This window comes from Vigna angularis, chromosome 7 (genome assembly GCF_016808095.1).
Source record: "Vigna angularis cultivar LongXiaoDou No.4 chromosome 7, ASM1680809v1, whole genome shotgun sequence".
NCBI classification, from domain to species: Eukaryota; Viridiplantae; Streptophyta; class Magnoliopsida; order Fabales; family Fabaceae; genus Vigna; species Vigna angularis.
Window position 1 is genome coordinate 28,868,468 of NC_068976.1, and position 24,242 is coordinate 28,892,709.

At 32.8% G+C, this 24,242-nt stretch overlaps 1 protein-coding gene across 1 annotated transcript; it reads left to right on the forward strand.

Annotated features, from left to right (window-relative positions):
* Positions 1–19,855: 19,855 nt before the first annotated feature.
* LOC108336652 (uncharacterized) lies at positions 19,856–22,786 on the forward strand. Its single transcript, XM_017573122.1, has 2 exons — positions 19,856–20,255; positions 22,072–22,786. The coding sequence occupies exons 1-2, from the start codon at positions 19,856–19,858 to the stop codon at positions 22,674–22,676; spliced, it is 1,005 nt and encodes a 334-aa protein (XP_017428611.1). The 3' UTR covers positions 22,677–22,786.
* The last annotated feature ends 1,456 nt before the right edge of the window (positions 22,787–24,242 follow it).

The window sequence follows — 24,242 nt, forward strand, 5'->3', positions numbered from 1 at the left end:
AATATCTCATATAATCGTTTTATATCTTCCTCTCTCTATCGTTGTTTTTAAATAACGAAAGAGAACAATTTAGAAGGAATTCATTGGGAAGACGAGGAAGTGGAATGACAAGATCTCCCTCAGAGGTGACTAAATACTAAGACCACTACGACAAATATCAAGAACTTTTTGCCTACAGTATATCAAAAAGATTGCATGCGTAATTCAGATAAATCAGATAAAAAAAATTAGTGCAAAACTACGAAATACCCAAAGCAATACGACATGTGCATGCAACGTGTAAGGCACCACGAATAAATGCGTAATGTCTTCATTTTTTAGTGGTCTATTCCTTTCGGTATTCACTTTTAATGCTGATGCATACATTTTAATTAGGGTTTTATTTCTTACTATAATCTTATAATTATAAGTGTTGAAAATTTTAAGTATGAGTTTAAGTTTCCTATTAAATAAAAATAAAAAAAAGTTGAGCAAAGAAAAAGACTCACCAATCTATTATGGATTTAACTCTCTTCGCTGTTACAAAACTATTAAAACTAACATATATCGATCAAAAAGAAAAAGAAAGACTTATCAATTCATTGTTTAATTGGTGTGTGATTAAAAAATTCATGAATGGTATGAAAGTCGTGTGACAATCTCAGAAAAATACAGTATAATCTTAAGTATAGTATAATTTTTATATAAAAAATCTTCCTTATAAATATTGAAACAAAAGTATTCATTGTGATTGATGGCAGAATATAAACCTAAAGGTTGAGTGCCTTAATGCTTGACTTGTGTTTTTGAGAAAGAAACGCCACTAAATGATTTACTAAGTTATCCAAATTATATTGTCAAACGCTCACAACAAGTATACTAAATATGACAATAATTGTGAAGAAGCGAGGATTAAAAGTGAAGATAATGGAGGAAATAATGGCTTTAGCAAGAAAGGAGAATATAATGTGAGCAATTATGGTGGTTTTCTATTGCATCCATTCATGCTTAGGTGGTGTATGTTCTGGTCCAAAATGATCCACTAATGGCAACTTGAATCAAAGTGATTTTTAATCTGAATTATGTGCCTCTGAGATATACTTTTATATTACCACCCCACGAGGTTCTTCTTCAGACAATACATAACTACTCAATAATTTTCTATGCTTGAGTCAAATAAAACCTAGTCATAACGGAAACAAAAATCAAGAATTCAGTTATTGAAAGTTCTAGGTATGAAAACTAACACATAAAGTTGTGAAAACGAGTAATCCAGCTTGATCTGGCCTGACCCGTCATTGGTTGGTCACTTAGTGACTCAACCCAACTCGGTTCACTTATTAGCGAGTTAAAAAAATTCGAACCCGACTCGACTTACCATGGGTTGGTGGATTAAACGGGTTGACTCACTGACTCAATTAATTATAAGTTTTTTTAAAATAAAAAAAATTATACATTTTTTTAATTTAAATCTAAATAAATTTTACTCTAAAATGATATTAAACTTCAAAGACAATTTAAAAAAATAAATTATACAATTCAAGCGTAATCCTAAAACAAGCACAAAAGGTAAACAAATAAGTTTTTAATATTGATAATTTTTTATCACTTGTCCATCTATAATATTAGAATATTGAATAGATAAATTTGTAATATTTTTCTCTCTTAAAACATCTTTTTTTTATCCCATCTACAATATAATAAAAAAAATGCTAACTAATAATATTAAAACACAAAATAATAAATAATTAAATTAAATTAGGTGGGTTGGTAAGTCAACCCGGCTCGTCACAGGTTCAACTCAGATGAACTGGGTTCTAAGTGAGTCGGGTTGAAAATTAATCTGTATAAAAAAATTATAATTTTTTTAAACTCGGTGGTGAGTTGGATTAACTCGGATTACAATCCATTTTGACAGCTCTTAGACAAAGAAATGAAAGAATAAAAGGAATATTGAAATAGGTTTCATTCTTTATAGGATCCACTTTCTGAAGATCTCTTTCCTCTCTTTGGAGTTGAACATTCCTTACAACAATTTGATAAACAATCATTTGGGATTGATATAGATACCCCTAGAAACGTATAGAAAGTTTTATCCTCGTACGGTTCGAGAATATAAAAAATTCTATGTATTTCAAAAATTATGATGTAAAATAGAGCCATGCTTCTACATAAGTCACTTGACTATTTTTTTTTTTTTGTATTTGAAAAAAGTAAATGAATAATATAATATTATTTCATTTATTCAAGAAATTAATATATATATATATATATATATATATATATATATATATATATATATATATATATATATATATATATATATATATATATATTACGCAAAAAGGATGAACGGTATTTACAAAATATATATATATATATATATATATATATATATATATATATATATATATATATGATTTCCATTTGTATGAGATATATATATTGATAAGATATTAAGTCGAATTATAAGCTCAAAAAGATATAAGAGAGTTCATTATTGAAATTAAATATATTAAGGATTTTAAATCCTTTTCAGCGATCTCAAATACTTCTATTTTATATTAGATTATTATGAAGAAGATTAATATGTGCCAATCAATTGCCGAAATCCTAATGAACAATTGCAGAATAACTAAGTTTGATTTTTTTATTTTTTTTTATAAATATGATTTATAAATTGAAAATGAAAAAAATAGGTTTCATATTATATTAACGTAAGGAGAAGAAATAAGCGTATATGTTGTAAGTAAAGTAGAGGTAAATTATATTATTTATTAGTGTGTCATTTAAGTAGTATTACTAGTAGATTCGTGTGTCTCATACAATTTGATAAAATTTCTAAATGTTATTAGAACAGGTAACTCAACAACGGAAACCTGAATAGTTAGACTCATTTATCTTCAAAATATTAACAACATAGCTTGAAAACATGAAAGAATATACTTTGAAGGTTCATGTTATATATGGTTAGAAAAGACGAAATAATTTGTTCTGGAGGTTGATTTGGTGTTGAAAAACTTTTTTCCCCAAAAGGTTGAACGAAAAAATATTAAAGGATTTATCAACAAATTATCAAAAATTTAATTATTGATATCAAAAATGTAATTATTGATATAAAAAATTCAATTATTCACAATTTACCAATAAGTTTTCAAATTCAATTATCAATGGATTTATCTCGAATTTAAAAAAATTCATTATCAATAAATTTTATCATCATGATTAAATTTAAAGTGAAAAATTTAATACTTATTTTATTAATAGAATTTATCAACGAATATTTCTTTTAGTAATATAAATTATATATTATCAACATATTTTATCGATTGATTTATTACTAATGAAAATATCCACCAATAATTAAAATTATAAAATTTGTTGGTAAAATTTATTGATAAATATTATTTTATTGACAACTTTTTACCTTTAATAATATGGTATTTTCTTGTAGTGACGTTGAAACATGAAGAAAATGGTATGAGCATAAATACAAGTATACCCATTATCCAATTAGGATCACACAAATTTTTTATATCTATTAGACATCACATGGATGAATATCATATAGATGAATATAAATTTTTACTTCAATGAAAATGAGATAATGAAATTCGTCTTCATCCCGCCGCCTTGTTATGTATGAATCAAAATATTTTGAATATTATGTCTTGATTTGATGGATAAAATTATTGATGGATAAAATTTATCGGTATTAATCTATTATGAAAACTTGACGGTTCAAAATTCATCAAGTTTTGTTAGTAAATTTTAAGGTTAAATATGTTTTTAGTCCTTAAATTATTGTGATTTTGTTTTTAGTTTCTCTTTCAAACTTTGGTAGACTTTGATCCTTCTTCTTAAGAAAACCATAATTTTTCGTCATCCAAAACCAACGGCGTTAAAAAAAAGCTGAGGTGGCTAATGTATGCTCACGTGTGATGACATCTTTACTTCCTAAGGTTTGCCACGTTGGATCTTTTTCAATGCAAACGTCAGTGTCTCCTTCTTCGATCCGCACCGACCGTCGCAGCTTCAATCCCAACATGATGTTAGTTGCCTTTCTTCTTTCCTGGGAAAAACAAGGATCATCCTATCTTCTTTCTCCGTGAGAACAGTAGCACCCACCGAGCCGGCACCCACCGAGCCGACACCCACCAAGCCGACACCCACCGAGCCGACACCCACCGAGCCAGCACCCACTAAGCCAGTACCCTCCTTCGGTCGGCCAAAGGCTTCGCCGGCGACGCCGCTCGTCGAAAAACTCATCGTCGGCGACCGCGAAAGACCTCCTTTTATGTCTTCTCCTCGTACGCGAGAGAGAAACACCCTCACTCAACGGGATACGTTCTCCTGGCCACCAACGAGGTCAGCCGCCGCCGGTGCCTCCAACGGAAGAACTTGCGCCCTTCACAGCAGACCGACCTCTCCCGGTCGCAAACCCTAACGCCTTGGCACCCCAACCACCGCTAGGCGAAGATTATTGATAACTTATTAATGACTAATAGAAAATATTTATTGACAGATAAAAAAATCATCAATAATTATAAAAATTCGAAATCAATTTGTAATTATCCATTGATAAATATTTTTCGGTAATTACCATTGAATTTTCATTATCGATAATTATCTATGAATTTTCATTGTCGATAATTATCTGACATAACATGATTTTGTTTTCCTTCCTCATTTCTTCTTCTTTGTCCTATTTTCTTCTTCTCCTCTCTTCTTCTTTTCCATCTTTCTCTTCTTCCTCTTCCTTCTCCTACTCCTCTCCTACTCTTCCTTTTTCTCCTCCTCCTTTGACTAACACATCCACCTTTCTTTTATATATATATATATATAAATTTGAACTATTTTTATTTGTAAATGTGTACTAAAAAAACTAATAAAACTAGTTAATATAAAATAATTTGTAAACAAATTTTTGTATTGTGTTATTTTTTAGGATTCATTATTCAAGAAAATACACACATCATTATGGTTATTTCCTTTTATATGATTTTATTAATTGAGTCTATGACATTGTGATAGCTTTTTTAAGCACTTTTTATCATATAAATAGTCATTTAATTCAAGATTAAAAAATAATATTAAATCAATATACTTGTTCTTATAATATCTTTATGTAATATTTACAATTATGAGCATAATACATCATAGAAGGAAATCTAATAATTGATATACATATATATAGAAGTAATCAATTAAATGAAGTATAATCTATCAATCATTAGTATTATCAATTAATTACCATACCTTCTTATAAAGACTATGCATTCTCACAATGAGTACACATAATCAATCTCATATATACTTAAGTTTTATTATGTTAATACTAATTTGAGCATTAGAGAATCTTTTGCTCGTGGATTTTCATCTAGTTTTATTTACACATCAACTATCTAATCTCTCCATGTCACTTCAAAAAATCTATGCTCTTTTTCGATAAGAACATATGACATCCATCGTGAGACTCGGAGAATCTCTTTTCACACTCCTTTGAGGTTCAAATAAAAGATCAATTATCATGGTTGAGATTATTACACTATTTATTTTAGACATTTAAGAATATCTTATGTGTTTTTCTATTACTTGTATTAGTAAAGTACAATACAAAAACTAAGACAAAAAATTAACTTTTCTTTGGTATCGCAATAAAAAAATTTAATTTAAAACAAGATTATTCATTATTCCAATTGTAACTTCATTATTTGTATGATTATGATGTGTTGGCTCACTCTACTTCATATTTTTTTAGTATTCCTCTTATCCAAATTGTTTGATTATTGTATCATCTTGTTTTACATATTCTGCCTCGTATTAGGTTTGTTTAATATATGAATTTTTTTTAACAAAATAATTGTGTTGAAACATATGTTTTTATAATCTATTATTATTTTCCTAAAAATTTATATATTACATACAAAATTTTATCTATTATTGTTTTTAGATGTTATTATTGTCTTTATCAAATGATTTTACTAAAACAAGAACAAATTAATTGTGGCTATAAAATGCTACACAATGTTAGTATTTTGGATCACATACACACACACACATATATATATATATATATATATATATATATATATATATATATATATATAAATGTTTTGGGATCATTATTCGTTTCGCCGAGATATTAAATTGGTATGGTAATATTAAGTTTATGGCTAAATATATAAATGTTAGGGAAATTTTCTATAAATACTATAGGTAATTTTTTTATTTAACGAGGGGTCAAATTAGAATTATTAAAGTTTAGAATACAATTGATAAAAGTTACAAAATGAGTATTTATCTAATTTGTAGGAAAGGAGATATTACATACTTTGTATGTTCTATTTTGTGCTCTTCATCTATAAATTCATATAAACTAATATAGAAGTATAAATTACTATACTACTTTATGTGTGAACAAAATGCATTCATATCTTAGTTTAGGCCATTTGCATGCACAATTGCAGCAATTGAATGATTTTATCATGCATTATCTTTGTTTCATATCATACATTTGGGTATTGTATTTTTCTTGTAGATAGGTGTTTCTTAGTGTTAAAATCACAACTTTGGAAGAATTGATGTCCAATATGCAAAGTTGAGACCAGAGAGTTCCACAACTTAGTTGTGAACATTTCCACAAACTATGGAACTATCTCTAAAATGCAGATTCGAAACCAGAGAGTTCCACAACTGAGTTGTGAAAGTTTCCACAACCTGAGGATTTGTTTCAAGAGAAATAGAATGCAAACCAGAGAGTTCCACAATTGAGTTGTGGCTTTTTCCACAACTTGTGGATTTACTTTAGGAGAGCAAAATTGAAACTAGAGAAGAGCACAAGCAGATTATGGATTTTTCCATGAGCAGTGGAATTGTTCAGAGGAGTTACTAACATCTCATTATGTGTCAATTTAAAGAGATTAAAAAAATAGAGAAATGAAGGACAATTACTAGAAGAGAGTAACCACTCTCCTAAAAGAGGGAATTAGAGGAAAAGTGAGGGAGATAACAATTTAAAATGTAACAATTAGAAGAAGGAGGGGATCATAAAACGCACATCAAAAAGCACGAGACAACTCTTCATTTCTTCTTCTTTTAGTTTTTCTTTGGAATTTTACATTATATAGAACTAATTTTGCTTTTTGTTAGAGGATTAATGTAATACTTTGGATTATAATTTCTGAACCTTTTCAATTGATGTTTAGTTAATTTTAATTATTCCAGTGTTCTATTTATCTTCTAATGTCTATTCTATAAGCAGTTTCACAATTGAGAAATTAGGGATTGTTTGTGATTATAAATAGAATAGATTAGATGTTGTCACAATTGAGAAGTTGGGCATAGCTAATTAGTTTTCAATTAGATAATAATTGTTCTTCATGATATTATTGAATTTTGTAAATTTGGGTTTACAATTCAATGGATAAGTTTGTTTGTCTAAGGAATTAAAGGTAAACAAGCTCTTAATAAACTCAAGTGGATAATTATAATTCGAACATCAATAGGAATTTATATGAAAGAGTATGAAACAAATTCTCTAACATTGTTTACATTAATTGAATTCTCATAATTTGTTATATTCATTATTTCACTTGATTTTTGGTTGTTCAAAATTACGTGAATTAATAAGCTAGTACTCAACTTATTTAATCCTAAAGGACAATATTTTGTTACTACAATAACGATTGGTACACTTGTCAAACGTACATCACTACTAACCAAGGTAGAAGTACTTTAAATCCTTTATATTGGAAGATGACATACTCAGTTGTTAATATGATGATCCATATAATTTTGAATGACAAATTGATGTATGCTTTTGCATTTTATTTCATTAGGAATTGGAATATGGGTTCATTAAGGATTAATATAAATTTTGGATTCATTTGATAGTATTGACCATAAATCAACTCATGTATGTTTCATGTGTAGAAAAATATTTCTTACACCCTTTATTACAAATTTGCTAAGAATATTTTTCTAAAATGATTAATTTTTTAATGCTTGTAATAAATCAATAATAGAATTGTATCCACCATTCTTTTTTATACCCCAAGATTTAAGGATATCAACCCATATTGAGTTACCAACTATTATGTCCCAACAAGCCTTTTAAATCATAACTCTTTTCATGTTAGTATTATATTTAATTCACAAGCCATTATTCTCACAAGATATACATGCTAGAAAATATGATTAGACCATAAAAAGTTTTCATCAAAGAATCAAGCCTTTTAAGTAGGTCACTCATAAATTTGAAAACTATGTAACAATATGCACTTAGTGTCATAAGTATAAGTTTCCCTTCATATACATGACAAAGACACTTTTCTAACTTATTTTTAACCTTTTCAACTAAAGGCCATAAATGTTATCCACAAGGTTTACCTTTATATAGAGGTACATCAAGGTAAACAGAATCATATTCATATTTAAATGTCTATGTGTGCGATTATTGTTGCTATAATAATCTAACGCTTGTTTGCTTATCAAATTAAAATATTTATTTTATATTTTAGTCATATAATTCGTAATATAAATTTCCATATTATTATAATTATTATTTTTTATTATTATCTCTTTTTATATTGTGTTATGTTTTGTAAATTATATGCACCATATATGTTTGATAAAGAGATTAATTTATGAATTATGGTGATAATCTTTATTTTTTTCTTAATTAGCATAAGATATGTAAAAGGGGATAAAATTGACCCATTGTTGGATATTATTTGATAGGTGACAATTTTTAACCTTTTTTATTTACTAAAATAGTTAGTTTGATAATCATTTTGTTGAAAATGAGAGAAACCATGTGAAAAATAAAATTATTATCATTTTTTTTTCAAGTAAAGTTACAAAGTTTCCTTAATTTTAATTTATTTTCTCAAGCACTTTGATTGTCTTTCCCATAAAGGTTTTAATATATTTTTATTATATTTTTATTAAAATAAGGAATATTAAACTAGTAGAATCCTACGATGTGTTGCCAAAATTCCTCTATAAAGCTTTACAAAATAAAGGAGTTTGTATCATATATTCAAACTATAAATTGTATGTATGATGGGTCAACAACCAACTACAAACTCTAGTGTAACACCATTTCCAACATCTAGTTGCAATAAGAAGAATATACTTAGCGTTCATATCTTTTTACCTTGGACATTCGAAAATAAATTTCTATTTATGTTGCACATATTGGTTTGTTTGGTCTTAGTTTCCTTTCATAAAAGTTTATCTCATCTTTTCTATAAACAACATTTAGGGCTAAGGCAATATAAATATCATCCTTATCAGAAAGAGAATAATAGAAAGGCTTCAAAGGCCAAGTTCAAAGATGTAGTTTGTTCATATAAAGTCATACAAAAAAGGAAAGATTAACACCAACATTTGTAATTATCCAACTTTACACAACAACCAAGATAAGGTATTCAAGTTAAACATCACCAACCCGCAAACTACCTACTAAGGTATCACAATAACATGTGCACCACCCACCGATGTAACACAATAAATGATGCATTACTCACTGAGTAAGAAAATAATAGGTGTAATACTTGTTGAGGTAGCACAATAACAGGCGAATTACTCATTGAGGTAGCACAATAATTGATGAACTTCACACCAAAGTAGCATAATAATAGTTGCACTACCCGCTGAATCACGATAATTGTTACACTACAAGTTAATGTGGTACAATAACAACTGCATTATTCATCAAGGTAGCACAATAATAAGTACACTATTTGTCGAGGTAGCACAATAACAGATGCATTACCCGTTAAGGTAGTACAATAATAGGTGTGTTACCCGCCAAGGTAACACAATAACAAGTGTATTACCTGTTTAGATAACACAATAACAAGTGCATTATCCACTAAGATAGCACAATAACATATGTACTACCCGATGAAGTAGCATAAAAGATACAACCCACAAAGGTGCATGTGCACTTCCTGTTGAGGTAGCACCAAATTACAACCCACATATGTACATGTTCTTTACCAGTCGAAATAGCACTAAATTACAAACCACAAAGGTACATGTGCATTACCCACTTATATAGAACAAAATTATGATTTATAGTGGTACATGTGCACTACCCACTAATGTAGCACAAAATTATAACCCACAAAGGTACATATGCATTACCCATTGAGGTAGCACAAAATTACAACCTGTAGAGATTCATATGCATTACCTGCCAAGGTAGCAAAAAATTACAACCTATACATGTATAACTTATCCACTAACACCGAGGTAGCACCATTATATCACAAAATTTAAACCTAAGGTATATCTCGTGCATAACCTATTAAGTAGCATTTTTCACCCACCAAGATTTGATTCATATACCGCTCACCAAGGAAACATACTAAGACGAGAATCATACATTGTACATCTATTGGCCAAATATCACTACTCGCCAAGGTAGAAAAAGGATTACTTGCTTAGTTAGAAAAGTATCACTATCCATCGAGGTAGAGGCGGCAAAAGCAATACTACTTTGTGGTAGCAAAATTAATTAAACCCGATGAAGTAGAAAAATATTAAGTGCCCACCGACGTGGAAAAATAAAATTTACAAATATATAAACACACTCTAAGTCAGTTGTACCAAACTGACTTACAACCTCATTCACTAACCTTATAGAGCTTCGATCTTGAGGGGCCTATTTACTTCCCCTCCATCCAAACTAGAAAATAATATTAATTCAATATAATTGCTTTCGTAATATCTTACAACATTTACATATTGTTCTCATAATAAATAAAATTCCCTTATATTATAAAATATTACATAATAGTTATCTAAAGTACTATGCTAGAATCTAATGGTAGATTAATGTCCACAATCTCATGGAGATCACCATATAGAAATGCATTTTGAACATGCAACAGTAAATGGGCCAAAATTTGGAGAAAGTAATGGTGAGAACTATGTGAATGGTGGCAAGTTTCACCACCGGATTGAATGTCTCATTAGAATCCAAACCTGTAATTTAAGATCTTCTATCACCTATAAAACGAGCTTTGTAACGCTCAAAATGACCATTATATTTCTTTGTATGTCTCAAAATCCATGAATGATATTAACATCACAAGGTCGCGAAACCACATCCCACGTATTATCCTTAATTAAAGCATCAAATTCAAATTGCATTGCAGATTTTCAATTATGGTTTGAGAAAACAATTTTAGGATTTTTGGGAAGAGGTGATATGGTCGGGTCATCAATAGAAACAGAAAGGTTAAAGAGTTTTCTAGATGTTTAGACACCTATCATGCTACGATTGGCCATGGTCCTAGTAGGAGGGGCAAACTGTGGTGCATGTGTAGGGTTCAAAGGTAGGTTAGCCTAGTTTAAAGTAGGTGAGGTAGAAATGATGGTCGTAGAGGTGGATGTGCTACATGATAAGGAGAGTAATTTGGTGAGCTATAAGTTAGGAAAAGGCTCTAGGCCAAGGTTGATCCATGGATGAAGAAGAGAGGGATGTATGTCATCAATGAAATGATCATAATTATAGATAGAAGAGGAAGGCATATGAGCAAAATAAAATTGTTTCATAAAAAATGACATATTGTGACATTATCATCTTTCTATTTGAAAAATTAAAACATTTGTAACCTTTGTCATTACGGGAATATCCTAAGAAAACACATGAAGTCAATAATGTTTGTAGTTTGTTAATGGTTGGAGATGGAAACAAAGGATAACAAAGACAATCAAAAACTCGCAAATGTGTATAAGAGGGATCACGATAATACAAAGTTGAGTGTGAGACTGATTAGACAAAGTCTTATGAGAAAGTATATTAAGAAGATAATTAGCCATTTGAAGGGCGTGATGCCAAAATGAAGGGGGAACGAATAAATGAGCAAAGATAGTGTTAATCATGTTGTTAATGATTCAGATTTTACATTTTGCTTTTCTGTTTTGGAAGAAGAACCATTATCATCACAAAACCAATTAAACAAAGTATTTTCATATTCATGTCCGTTATCACATTGAAAATATTTAATTTTTTGCTAAAATTATGTTTGAATTTGATTAGTGAGAGATGTGAACTTTTCAAAAACTTGAGATTTATTACCTAAAGGAAATGTCCATAGGAAATCAAAGTAATCATAAAAAAAACATAATAAGGATTACTAGAGGAACTTAAAACATGTGATGTCCAAAGATCACTGTGTAAAGTATCAAAATGCATCAAAGTAGCATTATTGGATGAGATAAAAGGCAACTTAACATGTTTGCCAAATAGATAAGAATCACAAATAGTATTTAAATTTAAATGTTCACAGGCAACAAACTTATTCTTATGAAAAGACTATAAAATAGAGGAATTGGGATGGCTAAGACGATTGTGCTAGATACCAGAAGTTAGACCAATAAATAGGAAAGGTTGTGTGACTAGAGCCCTGAATTGGAATACCTAGATACCAGAAGTTAGACCAATAAATAGGAAAGGTTGTGTGACTAGAGCCCTGAATTGGAATACCTAGACCACTACCAACAATAAGTGTATGATTCAAATAACTCAAATTAGAAAAAGACTATCGATTACCTTGTGATGCATTGAATGTGACAAGGCTCTAATGTCCATGTACTACGTGTTGTTAGGAGGCGTCAGGGAGATGGTGTGCATAATAGCAACAATGTTGGTGGGTGTTGGGGAGTTTGAGACAGAGTATGTCTAATGACTTTGACCAAGAATGTCAGCTTGCTTTGAAGGTCTTGTAGGGCGAGTCCACCGAGATGTAGGATAAGGACAAGGAGGCATGCCCCCAAAGAGGAGGAGTCCAACCCAATGGATTCCAAGGGGCATACTGAGGTGGTTGCCATGATGGAGAAGGAACTACAACATGAGAGTCAGACGAACCAAATGAACCATTTAAGTGACAATCATTGTGTTGATCACATCAACCAAAGCAACCATGATTGTTGTGATTACGGCTAAACCCATAACAATGATTCAAGCAACGATTGAAGCAATCTAGAAAGTAGTGATCAATATCCCTTAGGGTTGAAGTGTGCATGGCGATGTGAGAAGCCATGGTTTACATCTTTGCTATACCAGATTCCTTAAGAGTTAACATAGAACAAGCCTGAAGGAAAGAAGGCAAAGGATGGCTCTGATGGATCAGGGTTACTACACCATGAAAAAGCTCAGACAAACAAGAGACAAGTTGTAGAACCAAAGGATGATTGTTGACAAGAGCACCAACATTCCATAACTGATCAAAGAGTCGTCTAAGACGCTGATAGTATGCAAAAACATTTGAAAAGTCATTCATGCGAGTAGAAAAGAAATCTTGCTCGAGAGCATAAATACAGGAATTATGGTTGTCCTAAAAAATTATAGTTAAACGATTCCAGGTATCCATAGTTATGGAACCTTTGTCAATGACAATCACAAGGAGATCAAAAAAGATAGCAGAGTAGATCCATTCAAGTACAATAAAATCAAGGGTGGTCCATTGTTTGTGATCAGCATCGACTGGAGTTGAACGTTTCTTCCAAAGTTGAGGGATGATATGGTAAATAACTCTAATGGCCCGAGCATGAGTTTCAAAATGTTCAGCCTACATAACATAATAATCCTTCTCCATTTCTAGCATAAAGAGGTGTTATTTTTTTATATTAGAGACAATGAGTGTCGAGTGAAATTCAGTTTTACCTGGGGAAAACTATGATAGAATGAACGGTGAGGAGTCTAGTGGAGAGTTGGTTGAAGATGTGGCATCAACGGTGAGGCACGAGACATGACGAGACCTTTCAGGTGGTGGTGCATAGTCTCGAGGACCAAGGGACAGTGCGCGAGTGGGAGAAGGGAGTAAGAGTATGAAAGCAGGTTATTAATGGAGATGAAAGATGCGATGGAAATAGGAAACGACGACGACGCCATGAGGTGGTGCGTAAAATTGAAGGGACGTATGACCATCAAATGCAAGAAGACACGAGCGTACTGAAGGTTCCATTGGCTAGGCTTACTCCGTTTTGCACGTTGTTGGCGACTGGGACGAACAACAATGGAGCTAAGCTGTTGAAGATAGAGGCAATGCATAAAAAAGAGGAGCACTATGTAAGAAGATATGACAATATTAGAAAGACTAGTGTTACCATGTAAGCGAGAAAGATAATTTGGATGTATGAACTATTAGATAGATATATATACATAACAATATGATCTAAATAAGATATTTAATTATGTATAACATAATTACATGAGATTTAATAATCTAAATACAAAAAATTAATTAGCTTAATTATATGATATTAATTATTAATTGGCTTGATTTAAAAAATAATAATTTTGACTCTTGTATCAACACTAGTGCAGAATTGGCCTTTAATGTCACCCAATAGACGTCGGTCCACCAAAACACCAACGTAAATTATTGACCGGTGACATTTTCGTAAATAAGTGGGCATATAGACGTCCGTTAGGGGGGGACCTGACGTCTATAATATTATAGACGTCGGAGCTTCCCCCCCCCCAACAGACGCCTAAGTGCTGACATGGTAGGTGAGGAGTTATTTTTTTAAGCCATTTATACGTCCGTTTGAGTGGGGCCCGGACGCCTATGTGGCTGACAGGGTAGGTGAAGATTTTTTTTTCAGCCATTTAGACGTCCGTTAGGGGGGCCCCGACGTCCCATAACGGACGTCTAAATGGCTGACAAGGTAGGTGAGGAGTTATTTTTTTCAGCCATTTAGACGTTTGTTTGAGTGGGGTCTCGACGTCTATAATATTATAGACGTCGAGCCCCCCTCAACGGACGTCTATAAGCCCCGCGAATATGAATATTTAAATCACAAAGACGTCATATTAGTTAGGTCCCCGACGTCTATAATATTATAGACGTTGGGGCTCACCAGAACCCGACGTCTACAGTCATTTATACTGAAAACGCGAACCCGCGAGGAGTTACGCTTACTGTTCATCGTCTTTCCCGCGTTTTCTCTCTTACACATTGCATTTCCAGGTGTGTTTCCTCTCTTTTGGATCATTTAAATTTACTTTTACTCCGATTAAATTACTCTTTCATGAAATATCTTCCATTTGAACCGATTAAAATTCGTTTTCGTTACGTTTTGGTGCAGTTTCTGGCTTGTTAACTTGGGCGACGCTTTTGACTGTTTTATTATACGTTTTTGGGCCTGCATTACTCCATTTCCCTGCATTTCTTTTTTAATCTGCTAAAAAGGTTAGCTTCTTTGTTGATAATTTTTTTGTATGCATGTTATTGGCCTTTGCGTATACATGTTATTGGCTTTTGCGTATGCATGTTTTTGACTTTAAGGTCTGCATGTGTTATTGGCTTTTGAATATGCATGTGATAGTTGTGTTATTATAATTGGCATGTTAGATTATAAGTATCAAATCATTGAGTGAAACTTAGTTCCCGTTTGAAATTTAACACAAACGATTAATCTTTTAATCGTTTGTATTAAATTTTGAATTGTCCGATTGGACAGTTTGAGAAAATTATTTTTCATAATTTGCTATAACATGTACGTTAGAGTTTATGGATAAGATTGATAAAATTTTGGTTCAGTATTTGTGTTGTTCTCCGGATGCATATTTGATTGTGGTCATCCTTGACTACTCTCATTTCGTGTATTACGGAGACCAATGCGAAATGCTGCCAAAATCTTATCAAATTTATGATGTAGACTTCTTTGCATGTGTCTTAGCAAATTATGAAAAATAATTTTTCTGAATAGGTAAGGCCTAACCTTGTGAGAGTTAAAAAACTTAAACTGATGAATGATTTTACGAACATAGTATGGATCAAACCTGGATGAATGAACGTCGCATCAGTGAAGAATATGATAAGGGTGTTTCAGAGTTCTTGCAATATGTTGAACAAAATGCTAAGTTTGTGAACGGGACATATTTTTGTCCTTGTGTTTGTTGTCTTAATCAAATACGGCAAGACTTAGGCAATGTGCGTGACCATCTATTCATGTTCGGCATAATGAGAACTTATACCGTTTGGACTTGGCATGGAGAAGTATTGGACCAGCCTACCACGTCACGACGAACGAATTATGTGGAAGAATGGATAAATGATCATTTAGAGGACATGATACGTGATGTCGGTGAAGATAATTTTGGAAGAGCTAATTTGTATGATTCTCTTATAAATGATTCAGAGCAACCGTTGTTCCCAGGATGCTCGAACTTTACACGTCTGTCTGCAACTTTAAAGTTGTTTAGTTTAAAAGCAAGGAATGGATGTACCGATAAAAGTTTCACAGAGTTGTTGGAGTTGTTGAAGGAGATGCTTCCAGAAAATAATACTTTACATATTCGTAATTACGAGGCAAAATTTTTTTTATGTCCAATGGGTCTTGAATATCAAAAGATACATGCTTGTCCTAATGATTGTGTTTTGTACATAAAGGAGTTTGCTTCGCTAAAGTGTTTTCCAACATGTGGTTTATCCCGTTTTAAAAAGAAATCTGACAGAAACACTGATGAAGGTAATGATGGTGCACCTACTAAGGTGATGTGGTATTTTCCTATAATATCTAGGTTCAAACGTATGTTCTCTATTAAAGAAGATGCAAAGAACCTTAAATGGCACTTTGACGAAAGAAAGTGCGATAATCTTCTTCAATACCCAGCTGATTCACCACAATGGAAGAAGATTGATGAAAAATTTCCAGAATTTGGTGCAGATCCAAGAAACTTAAGACTTGCACTTGCAACTGATGGTATGAATCCTTATGGAAACTTAAGTAGCAAACACAGTTCATGGCCAGTTATGTTGATGATATACAGTCTTTCTCCTTTGTTGTGCATGAAGAGAAATTATGTGATGTTGTCCATGATGATATCGGGTCCTAGACAACCTGGAAATGACATTGATGTTTACTTAAAACCTTTAATTGATGATTTGAAATTGTTGTGGGAAGAAGGGGTGGAAGTGTTTGATTCACATGTTGAGGAACAGTTCTGTTTGCATGCAATGTTGTTTTGCACTATAAATGATTTCCCAACGTATGGAAACTTGAGCGGTTATAGTGTTAAAGGTCATTTTGCATGTCCCATATGTGAAGAAAACACTAGTTACCTTCAATTGAAGCATGGTCAGAAGACGGTATATACAAGACATCGGAAATTCCTTCCTCGTAATCACCCTTATCGTAGATTGAAAAAAGCATTTAATGGAAGTGCTGAGGATGAGGTTGTGTCCAGACCTCGGAATGGTGAAAAAGGTATACAACAAAGTCAAAAACATTAACATTGTGTTTGGAAAACATCATAAAAGTACCTTTGCAAAAAACATTTGGAAGAAACGATCAATATATTTTAAGCTTCCATACTGGTGTAAACTTGATGTTAGACATTGTATTGATGTGATGCACGTTGAAAAAAATGTCTGTGACAGTGTCATCGGAACTTTATTAAACGTGAAAGGGAAGAGCAAAGACGGAATAAAAGCACGACAAGATTTGGCTGACATGGGAATCCGATCTGAGTTACATCCACAGATAATAGGAAGACGCACCTATCTGCCCCCAGCCTGTCACACTCTTTCTAAAAAAGAAAAACAAAGTTTTTGTAACTGTTTAAGAAGTGTGAAGGTTAAAGAGAGCACCATTAGAACTATACTAGGATTTGAGAGTATTTGGTCTTCCCCCCATATGCCAGTATATATCACATTGACATGATGCATTGGAGGTGATTGGGGGAGACAGGATGTTGAATATTTCCATCATTCAACTATGTAAGATAGTTAATTTTGTCTTCCATATTAGTTTTATTTAGATTCCTAGTTTCTAACAACTTAACTTTGTTGTTTTAGGTACATGGACACAATCGTTGTAGACCAAGGTCGGTCTTCCATGTACGAATTTGTTGAACCTTAGACCATTCAACCTTCTGGTAACACACTTGAAAACAGACAACATTATTTGCAAACATGGATGGATGAGTCAAAAAGAGACGTATACCTTGTGTCATACATTGATGGGTAGGTGTTGTTATATGTAAAAGTTCATTATTAAAGTTTCCTTAATTAGTTAAATAACTATTTGTCCTTCGTGATAGGTCGCACTGGCAGCTGATGGTCATCATTCTCAAACAATGTAAAATTATATGCTTTTGTTCGTTGCACAGGAAGATGAAAACTGACTTGAGAACCATGCTTCAAGGGTAAGTGTTTCTCCAAAAATGACTTTGAATTTGATGTTCACCTTAAACTTTTATGATAAATATAGTTATATTAATTTTACTTTGTGTTTTCAATCTAAATAGAGTTATTGGTAAATCTCAAGGTCAACTAGTTAAAATTTTGTATCCAAAGGTTGTAAGTCATTTATACATCTAATTCATTTTCTATGTTATTGAATGATCTAAATTCTTGACTATTTAGTTTGTCATTTTAGTGTAACCAGCAGCTAGATTCATGGGAATGTGGCTTCTATGTCATGTGTTGGATTAAGACCATCATTCGAGTTGTCAGTACAGATGACTGGAATGAGGTAATGATGCATACCTTGAATACATTACAAATCAAATTCATCTTTAAACATATATATGAAACCATAATGAATCTTTCTTCATTTTGTAGCGCTTCAAGAGTACATCTCTTATACCAGAGGACACAATTAGGCAGATAAAACAGGAGTGGACAACTTATCTTCTACAAAGATGGAGCTAGGAACACTTATATTTGTTGTTGAGCATTACTTAGGTTTAGTTTAAGTTTATATTTTGATAGTTTTGGTATTGGATTGTTTTTTACATTAAGTAGAACTTTCTTTATATGAAACGCATATATATATTATACTATATTGTTCTGGGACAATTTTCTGTTTTTCAAGTGTGGTTTTATTGTAAAAATAAATTAATTTTTTAAAAATAAACACCCAGTAGACGTCAGTTAGTGCACTAACCGACGTCTATAGACGTCTGTCAATTCACAAACCGACGTCCAATGAGTTACAGTAAACAAAACATTTTAGGGCCTGTAGACGTCGGAGATGACCACATCCGACGTCTATATAGACGTCGGGTCACTAGTACAAAATGTGTCTTTAAACTCGCACAATAGACATCTGTCTAAACCAAACCGGTGCATATCCAAATGCGGTGGCAGATCCGCAATTATGGAGACCTTATAGGCCTCGGTTCATACAGAACCGGTGCATAACGCTGATACAACTTCGGTTGCATAGGGAACCGGTGCCTAAACATCACCTACCATGCCACCTTTTCGTCTGAAACGGTCAGAAAACTGTGTAAAAAGGTGATACTACCTTGGGTTCTAGCAGAACCGGAGCAAAACGCCTGACTCACCTGCAAAACACCTGCAACACATCAAGTCAGTCAAGTCAGCAACCCCTTTTGAGCGTTCTGACCAGGAGAAACAACCTCGGGTTGCTTTGGAACCGAAGTCAAAAGGCTTTGAGGCCTCAGTTATCTGAAGAACCGAGGCATATTGCTTTGGTTGTTCTTTCGTAGGTTCATATTCAGATTTCACTCTCTATCTTCCTCGTCGTTTCGTCTTTTCTCTCTCGCACTTTCTTCATCTCTGCTGGTGCTCCCTGCTGTCGTTGTCGCTGCCTCCGGTGATTTCTCCAAGGAGTCGACGGTGCCTCCACTTTTCTCGAGCTAAGGGTTGTGCACTTCCTCCATTTCATTCTCCTCTCTGCCCTAAAATGAACTCTTCTTCCACACGATTCTTTCCCCATTTCGTTCTCCTCTCTGCCCCAAAATGAAGCACTTCATGCTTCTTCCACTCGCTAATACGACCACCACAACCGCCTCTCCTAGCTCCGCCAAAACCCGCCCAAAGAGAATGACCCTCCCTCCGATCCCAATCTCGTCGTTCCTTCCCCCGCTAAGTTTGCCATGGCTGTTGATGCCCTAACAGACAATTCCCTCCCCGCATCCTCTGATTCCGGCATCAAGGTTGCTTTCACCTATTACTCTTTTCGATCTGACTTCCCTTTCTCGCTTCTTGCCTTTTTTGCAGGTTATTGTGAGGGTGAGGCCTTTCTCGCTTATGGGCTTTTCTTCTTCTCCTTCATCCTGGTTCGAATTTGCGAATGCTGGTGGCACGAGGAGGCGACAACGACATTTCGGGTGGAGGCTCGTCGTCGAGGTGGGAGGCGTCCTTTCCTTCCTTATTCCTGGTTCGTTCACGCATGGAGAGGAAGCGATTTGGAGGCACCGTGGTCACGACAAAGCGTCTCCGCGGCGCAAGGGAGTTTCACGGCAAAGCGTCTCCGCATCGCCATTATTGCTGCAGGTTTGGGGACTTCGCGACTGTTGGAGGAGGTTTGGGGTTGTTGGTCATCCGATTGGGGGTTAGGGATTTGAACTGGGTTTTGACTGGATTTGGGGGTTAGGGATTTGAACGGGGTTTCATCTATGATTCAAAAACATTCATCACAGATGAAGATGACAAGAACAATGAAGGTATTTCTTGCTATTGGATATTTCTGTGAAAGAGAATTTGACTGGATTTTCTTGTGCAATCATTTCAAGAATTTGAGTAGAATTTCTGGCACAGGAGCAAACTAAGCAACTCAGCTATCAGTGCAACTGTTTTCTTGAGGTTGATTAATTCTAAATTGCTTCTTCCCTTTCGGAGAACTCTTCCTCCCTGTTCGAGACCTGTTTAACCTTGTCAATAAAGACTCACGAAAAAAAAAGGCCCTACTGCCTCGGTTCAGGTCCCAACCGAGGCAGTAGAGGTTGACATACTGCCTTGGTTCACAATGAACCGAAGAGAAATCATCCATCTTTTTGCCTCGGTTCATAACCGAGGCATAAAAGTCTAGACTTTTTGCCTCGTCTGTATATACCTCGGTTCAAGAACCGCATCCAAAGGACAAAAATAACCGTTGTCGTTTCCTCTTACTGCACTAGTGGATATACCCCCCTCTGACGTCTATATAGACGTCGGGTGTATCCCTTTGACGTCTATATAGATGTCGGAGATGACCACATCCGACGTCTATATAGACGTCGGGACAGCGTACCCGACGTCTGAGTAACGTCACCCACAAAGACGTCGGATACATATCGGACGTTAAAAGGTTAAAAGAATAGATGTCTAAAGCCCTTTATGCACTAGTGCAAATAACCCTAGATATAAAATTCAGCCATAAAGTTCTAAATAACATATATTTCCGAGTACAAAATAGCTTTAATAGACAACAACCAAATAACAGACCATTACATGGATAGAAAACTAGGTGCAGAACAAATTCTTCTTCAATCTTACAAACAACAACATACGATCGACCAATTAACTGGAATACTTGTTAAAATAGAACTATCCAATAAAAAACAGTAAAACTCAAAGTTGACTTTGAAGATCATTTTCTCTCAAATCAAATTCACCATCTGCAAACTGCAGTTCATTCCTTCAAATAGCAATTGACGAAAAATCACCCCGAAAGAGCCAATATGATTTTGAACGCCGCATTCTATAAACAAAAGAGCCAATCATATTAACTATGTGGGAGAATCTGAATATTGTAAAGCCTTCATTACCAACTGAAATATTTCTTACATTGCCTTATGAGACAACTGTTTATCGAGAAAAAGCTGTTTTCTTTTTATTGCCAAACAAAAATATATATTTTCATAAAGAATTATTGGGATATTCCATATATACATATAAAGTAATTTCTCTTTTCCTTAATTTCCCTCCCACTAAACTACATTTATTAATGGATATGACATCCTTCAAAATTGATACATATAATTAATTTTGTTTCACTTCAAAAATTGATACATATAAGACTTTTCTTTTTTCCTTTATTGTAACACCAGCATTAATTGAATTTAAATAATGTGAACACATGCGCCAAATATTATACCTGTCTCCTAAAAAAAATATAAAAGACAAACATCAAATTTTTATTAAGAAAATGCAAACATATATGCCCATAAGAAACCAATAATGCAAATTTTTAATTGAAAAAGTGTGCACAAACCCTTATAATTTCTAATGCAGGTCTATTAATAAAATAATTTTATTGATGGATTGTTATCTTATAGCACTAACCCTAATTATTAAAACTCTAAAACATGGTCTGATGTAAACTCTCGAGAGACCTATATAAGAACATTTCATGACCATTGTCTTCCACTCCAATTCCTGACATCCCCCTCTCTCGCATTCATACTAAAACAATCACTTTACATACTCATTATTCCGGAACTGGCAAACTCGAATTCACAGAAACCATGGCTACACGATCAAGAAGATCGCAACAAGAGAACCATAACGGACTTATACAAAGCCATAACCTCAGAGGACACCAACACAATGCACCGTCTTCTAGCCCCAGACTTGGAGTGGTGGTTCCACGGCCCACCCTCCCACCGCCACCACCTCATTCCTCATCTCACCGCCGCCACCACCTCCTCTTCCTCCTCCAAGCCTGTGCTGGTTCCTGACCTCATCGTTGGCTTCGGATCAGTGACCATCGCTGAAGGGTTCGACGAGACCAACTTGGTGTGGTGGGTGCACGCGTGGACCACCACCGCAGACGGCGTCATCACGGAAATTAGGGAGTACGTCAACACCTCCGTGACCGTCACCAGGCTCGGCTTCCATGGCTCGGACGATGTTGTTGCTTCTGCCATGTGTACAAGCGTTTGGCAGAGCAAGCTTTGCGACGAGTCTGTTCCAGGACTCATTCTCGCCATCTAGTGAAGTGAAGTTCTAAAAGGGTTGGTTGGTTGGTTGTTTCTGAAGTTCCCTATATATCTGTCAGTGTAGTGTTGTGTGACTTTTAAGTTGAATGAAAGAATCTTCTTGTTGTTGGTTGTGTTGTGTGTTTGTTTAGGTTTATTGAAATGTTGGTGGATAAATAAATGTTGCTGCCTAGTTGCATGCCTTTTGAAGTACTCTTTCTAGTGTGTTCAATTAGATTTAACTATGGACTGAAAAGATACTATAGTTTTCACATTAACAAATTTGTATCCACACTTTACATTCACTATTCTATCTTTTAATTTTTTTCATTTTTTATAAATAAAAAATTAACTTTTTGTAATAATCAAAATATTTCTAAAAATAAATTGTTAGTTTAAGTAGGGCTAGACATAAGTAAATAAACAATAATTAATTATATTTTTAATAAACTAAAAAAACTTAACTACTTAATATTATATCTAAACTGTATTGTTTAAGAGTTTAACAACTGAACTTATACAATTAATTAATAACCAAATCATTTCAAGACTATTAGCGTAAGTCAGTTTTACAGCACTCCCTTTTCGTTCAAATTTTTTACAGTGTTTACGACAGATATTTTATTTTGGGTTTTAAATATTGTTCTTTGTTTTTGTCTTTAAAATAAATTATATATTTTTAGACTTTATACAAATCATATAATATGTTATTATGTATAGAATATAATTTTTATGTTATCTATTAAAAAAATCATATTTAACAGAAATCATTTATCAAAAGTTAATATAATTTCTTGGAAGTTTGTTTTATTTAAAAGTTTACTCTTAAACGTGAGGGAAATACTTTAGATTTATTTCAAACCTTATTAAATAAATAAAATTAAATAACTTTGTAATATTTTCTATAAAAAAATAATTAAAATTAACATAGAATTCTAATAAATTTTATTTATTTTTGTTTTTCCTTTATGTTTTTATTCTTTTTCCTAATTTTCTTTCTTCAAAACTTACACCTAACTCTCAGAGCAAAAACATATTTAGTTTAATGATAATTATTCCTATAAAATATAAAATATATTTAACCTTTTACCTTTAAATTATATTTGTCTCACAACCTTTCATTTTCTTTTATATCATAAATTATAAAGACAAATTAGATATATATTTTAGTTTAACCATAAAACTAATTTTTTTAAATAATTTGAAATATATATATATATATATATATATATATATATATATATATATATATAACGCTTTTTAACTATGATACCAAGATTTCTTGTATTATATGATTATTTTTATTTTTTTATAAAATAAAAATAATAATTATGAGATTAAATATTAAATCATCAATATTGAACAATTTATATTGTCATGTTAAAAATCTAAAAGATTTGGAACAAATAAATATTGAGAGAGTAAAACAGAAAAAAAAAATCAAAGATTAGATGAAAATTAGATCCTCAGGATAAGTAATAATTCAAAATTATAATTATAAGGAATAAATAAAAATGTACAATAAAATGTTATATGTCTTATATACATAATACAATTTTTAATTTATACATAATGCATAGAT